Source organism: Diachasma alloeum, unplaced genomic scaffold (assembly GCF_001412515.2).
Source record: "Diachasma alloeum isolate Michigan unplaced genomic scaffold, Dall2.0 Dall_scaffold_00889, whole genome shotgun sequence".
NCBI classification, from domain to species: domain Eukaryota; kingdom Metazoa; phylum Arthropoda; class Insecta; order Hymenoptera; family Braconidae; genus Diachasma; species Diachasma alloeum.
In genome coordinates, this window is record NW_021681010.1 from 127,310 (window position 1) to 133,187 (window position 5,878).

The window sequence follows — 5,878 nt, forward strand, 5'->3', positions numbered from 1 at the left end:
GTCACCGAAGGTATCGGTGTGAGGAGAGTAGGGAGCCCCTCAACGTATCAGTGCGCCATAAAAAATGCTCAGCTGCGCACGCATACTACCACCAAATTCCGAAGAGTGGGATACTGTGAGGTTGTTCAATGGGTTAAAAAAACCTGAACGCTGCCCTGGAAAGTTACCCCTAAAAAACCTCAAAGATCTCCTCTTGGCCTCATCGACCCCCCCCCCCTGAAAAGACCCGGAGAGCCATGCGAAAAGATACCCTCCAAAAACCCCCCGAGATCTCCCCACGATCATCCCCTACATTGACTCGCCACCCACTGAAATGACCCGGAGAGCTGCCTTGGAGAGTGACCCCCAAAAAACTTGACCATACACCACTGACCCCCACCCCCTCTAGAAAGATCCTGAGAGATGCACTGGGAACTTATCCCCANAACCTCCACGATCTCCCCTTGACCATACCCCCCCTCTCCTTCCCCCTTAAAAATACCACGAGAGCTTCACTATAAAGATACTCCCCAAAAACCTCCCGAGATCTCCCCTCGTCCATTCCCTCCATTGACCCCCTCCCTCCCTTAAAAGACCCTGAGGGCTCTTCTGGGAACTGACCCCCAATATCTCCCCTCGAACATGGCCTCCATTAATCCCCTTTTGAAAGAACCCGATAGCTCTCCTGGTAAGTTGACCCTAAGAAATCACCGAGATCTCCCATTGACCCTCTTCAAAATACCCAATTCACGTTCAAACGCTTTTCCTCACTCCGTCAACAAAATAGCCCTCCAATCAATGAATTATGACAAATTCGAACATCAATGTTTCAATTTCTTCCCAACCCTACTTGTCGCTTACTTCAATCACCTATTTGGAGCCAACTTCTGATAATAGCCGTTTTCGTAAATGAAGTCTCCGGCCTTATTCATGAATCAACAAGGGTTCACCTAAACATATACAGGGTGTCCCAAGATGACTTGTATGGCTAAATAACTAGCTAAAAGTAGTTGAAAGCGAAAAGGTTTCAGACCCGAGGTATAGGGTTTCAAGGGGGGAAAAATAATGAGAAGCCCGACTAGAAATTTCGTCGGGAGCCATCAATGTGCATTGGAAACCTATGAGTTTGTTGCAGGTTACTGACTCATAGGTTGTACCTGACGTGTAACCTGTAGGTTCCAAATGCAACAATACTAGTAGGGATGATCATTGTGGGTGACAGATGAGTTTACCACCGATCACTAACTTATGTAGCTCAACCCCTTTGTAACTTATTTGCCCCTTATAAGGTGTTGAAGACATTTAATTGTCCAAGTCCGGTCGGGCATAACTGATCCCATCAGAGAACCCATCAGTAACCTAAATAAAGGTCAAAATCAAAAGTCAGAAAGAAGGGTCACGAGGATCAGGAATTAGGGTCAGAAAGAAGGGTAACAACTAAGGATCATGAGGGTCAGAAATGAAAGTGAAAAAAACGTCAAAAATAAGAGTTACGCGGGCCAAAAATGGGGATAAAAAATAGACGCCATAAAAAAAGGTCACGAGGGTCAGGAATGAAGCTTACAAAGAAGGGTAAAAACTAAGAGTCATGAGGGTCAGAAATGAGATACAAAAATAAACGTCAGAAATAAGGGTCACGAGGGTCAGAAATGAGAGTAAAAAAACGTCAAAAATAAGGGTTACGCGGGCCAAAAATGGGGATAAAAAATAAGAGTCGTGAGGGTCAGAAATAAGGTTTATTAATTAAGAAAGGGTCATAATTAAGGTTTGGGCAAAATCATATGTCAAGCATCAAAGAATCCGAATCTTCGCCTTATCTAGAATATCTAAATATTATATTCCCAAGAATCGCAAGATAGCGGACTTAGTTCTCAGCACAACAGATGATCACCAAAGTTAAGTAACATCGAGTAGGTTTCGGAATTGGATGGGTGACCACTCACCGATAATGTGATTTTTTTTCTTTTTCTGCGTGTATAAATCGATTGTTATTATTGGGCATGCTTTCCCATGGCAATTAATGAGTTATTAATCATTGACAAATTGTTAATAATAATGAGGTTAATAAATAATCACGTGAGTTTTTGATGGGTCGCAACCTACTTGTAACTTGTGAGGTAACTGCGTGACGTTTTCATGAGTTCCTTGTAGGTTGAAACGTATGTGGAATCGGTGACCATGCCGGTTGCACCGCATCGGTAACCGATGATAAACCGACGAAATTTCTACTCGGGAGCATGTTTTGAGCATAAGTGTTTATGTAACTATGCTACAATTATAAGTTCATTTTTTTCAATAGGACCAAAAATTTTCGTCTTGCAAAAGTTGTACTCGGTGAGACGAATACAATGGTATCGCACATGCAGTTTTTTCCGTGTTTTTGGGCTAATATTACAAAAAAATGTAGGAAGTATTTTAATGAAAGGGTATAAACTCAATAAATTCACTCCCCAAATAACTTTTTTAGAAGAGTAGATATTTGTCCATATATATTGTAGGATCGCCTTCTTTACAAAATCGTCATTAAAAATGCAAACAATTTGGTATTTGAATAATTATATCTCAGTTGGAAGAGTGCTCTTGCTCACTCACCCTAATATTAGATTCAAGTTCGAAATTCAGGATAATTGGATTTCCAATGGTCGATATCCCAAGAAAATTGTTTCTGAAAGTAATCAATTATACTGTGAAATTCAAAATTAGATTTCTCTATATCCATTCGTGTTATTGTTTCTAATTTAAAAAATGAAAAATTATTATGAATATTATGGCTATTATCATTGCCAATCTGTATAATACAGAAACGGTGTCAATTGATTCATCCTTTCTTGCATTAGTACAAACCTGAAATCTGTTTTCCAAAAAACTTAATACTCTCACATAAAGTAGCAATATTGATTTCCTCGACGAAAGTAATTAGTCTACAATTCCCTTACAGTTCGCGTTTGAAGGTATGTCGCAGACTTGAAGTTTGGGATTGAAGTGAAGACCCAGATCACACGTGAATATGTGGGGTAAGCCGTAACTGCACTTGCAGAATTTGTTGCAATGCTCGTGGGGCAGGTGTATGACGTTAATTGGATCCTCTGCCGAGCAGGTACCAATGCATCCTCTCAATTCAGGGTCAGTTGTCGGCACAGGGAGAATAGGTGTAGCAATCAATGTTGGGATGACTTTTCCAGATGGAGTAATAGTCACAGTATCAGTGCAAGTGAATGTTTCAGTTGGAATAGTAGTGACAGTTATAGTTGGAGTTACTGTTCCAGTTGGAGTTGGTATAACAGTCGAAGTTGAAGTTTCAGTTTCTGTTACAGTTGTAGGCAGGCACGTAGCAGTTACGGTTGAAGTTTCTGTTGTAGTTGATGGCAGGCACGTAGCAGTTACGGTTGAAGTTTCTGTTATAGTTGATGGCAGGCACGTAGCAGTTATGGTTGAAGTTACTGTTGCAGTTGAGGGTAGACACGTGATTGTAGTTGAAGTTGGGGTTGTTGTTTCAGTTATAACTATGCACGTAGTTGTCGAAGTTGGGATCACTGTTACAGTTGTTGGTGGACCCGTAACAGTCAGTGTTGGGATGTGTGTTACAAGTGAAATCGATCTGCCTTTCTCAGCACGTGGGATCACCAAATCATCTACAAATTGTCTCAGAGCATTTGGGGATGGAGGGGCTTCGCTCCTCTCTCCAGAAATTTTACACTGAGCTTCTGATTGGAAAGTACAGACTCGATCCTCCTCTGAATAATATAAATCCTTTGGGCAGTCGATTACGTAGGATGTCCCATGGATGCAGGAACAGAACTGGGAGCAATTTTGATGTGGCAGTAAGTGGACTTCATTATTGATATTCTCCACTGGGCACATCCCCACGCACCCAGAGATGTCTTGCTCTGCTGGCATGGCGCTAGACAACGCAATTACTGTTAAAAAAACTAAAAACAGAAAAATTATCAGAGAATAGCGAAACGCATTATGATTAATGTAGTACCGCACTGAGAGAAAAATTTATTTTTGCTGAGAATGTATTTGCCTCAGAACAAGAAATTATTTTTCAACGATGCACTCCTCCAGGTCAATTATTTTAAGGAGCTCCAAATTATATTCCGCGCGCTAAAATGTGATCCGTCGTAGAATGATCATATTGCATGCACACAGAAAAACCTAAACGTAAATCACGTTTTTTGTCGCTAGGCCTGCTAAATTGCAATTTTAACTACGCACTGTTCAAAAATATTTTTTTTATTGTTTCTGCAAATTCCGCGAATTTTTATTGTGTTCAAGTCCTACTGAAGTTTTAGAAAATCTCGTCATTAAAAAAATCAAACATTCCATTGATTTCCAATTCAAATAATCTGGAAATCAATAAAATACTTCATTTTTCAGTTCAAGCATTCTGTGGAAATACCGAAAATACAGGAAAATTCAAGGAAAAATTGAAAATTCATGTCATTTTGTTTCTGTATATTCATGTTGCACTGACAATCCATTCAAGTTGTGAAATTTCTATCTCACTCCCACTGAAAACTCATGAATTTCCGTGAATTCTCATTAAAACTTGAAATTTCACAACCATTTTTTTTCTAAATCCGATACAATGCTACTCTCATGAAATTTACTATAATATCGTGTGTCTAAAACAAAAGGTCGTTTATGCCAAAAATGGCCTTCTCCGGCAAAAGGTCCTATCCGCCAGCATACCGATCAAAGTGAATCCAAAAAATTAAACTATCTCGAGTTTAGTTATCAATGGAAAAACGACCTTTTACTTTTTATAAAGTTGGAAAAATGTCTCACGTAAAGCGAAACGGTCCTATATCCAATTTTATATTTTGTTCACAGTTTGATATGTCCATCTTTTCGAAAAAGTTTCCTTCAATTTCACTCATTTCTCATTACAGAAATTAGAATCGAGATACGCGGCAGCGTCTCGGCCAAGACAACTTTTGACTCCGATTGTACAAAACATCAGGCCGATCGCTGCCGTGTATCTATACACGAAGCAACTACCCCCTCCACTACCTCCGAATCATATCCATTAAATAAAATACAAACGTGACGAGCTACATGAAAAATACTCTTAGTTACATTATATAAATTGGCCACAAGCTTCTCATTGATGTAACTATTTTTTTGTTCGAAGCAATATTTAAAAAAATACGCACATAGCAACGGGTTAATATGCACATTCTCGCATTTCACATCAACTCCTATCATTCTTTTGTTACGGTGTTGGTAGCAGTGCAATACAACCACACACACCAAGGAGGGTAGCCCGGGAATTTACAATTTGAATATGGTGCATGAATGATGAATTCCACAGATATTTTTCAATCGAGTTCCGTGCACAAATGAATTCTCGAAGAAGCAAATTCAGTCGGAAAATCTTGAATAAATAATTAAAAGTTGGTGCAAATAACGACTGTGGAATAGAACTATTTGTTTTACTTCGATTGTTAATTGGAAAGATGATTTATCGTGTGAAAAATAAATGAGCCGAATTGAATTGAAAATGAAAAAATTTACAGAATATAAAAACAATTCCTTGTTTATTTTGAAAAAAAAATGGAATCTCCCTGAAAAAACAAAAACAAATGTTTTTGCAAAAAAACTGCGCCAAGAAAAAGTTCTGTTTGGTTCTTACTGAGAAGTAGAAATTTTTGAGAAATACAAAGAAATGAAAAAGAAAGCCAAGTCAGCAATGTCGAATAGACGAAAATAGTGCACAATTAGATTTCTATAAGAGAAATTGTTTCAAATCGAATGAGCAGTTTAAAAAAATTCTTGATGAAATAAAAAATTAGTGGAAGGAGGACCAACGTTTTTGGCGCAGAGTTTTTCAACTCATTGTCTAGTATCAATCTAATTCTCCATCTGCTGATCCGCGGGAAGGACGTTGGTGCTC

General features: G+C 38.8%; 1 protein-coding gene across 1 annotated transcript; it reads right to left on the reverse strand.

Annotated features, from left to right (window-relative positions):
• Positions 1-2,489: 2,489 nt before the first annotated feature.
• LOC107045213 (hepatitis A virus cellular receptor 1-like) lies at positions 2,490-3,876 on the reverse strand. Its single transcript, XM_015267389.1, has one exon. It carries the CDS (start codon positions 3,874-3,876, stop codon positions 2,896-2,898), a length of 981 nt encoding a protein of 326 aa, XP_015122875.1. The 3' UTR covers positions 2,490-2,895.
• Between the last annotated feature and the right edge of the window lie 2,002 nt (positions 3,877-5,878).

Bases quoted from the DNA above. Each gene is read 5' to 3' on its own strand.
- LOC107045213 (XM_015267389.1), bottom strand. From the start codon at position 3,876: ATGCCAGCAGAGCAAGACATCTCTGGGTGCGTGGGGATGTGCCCAGTG.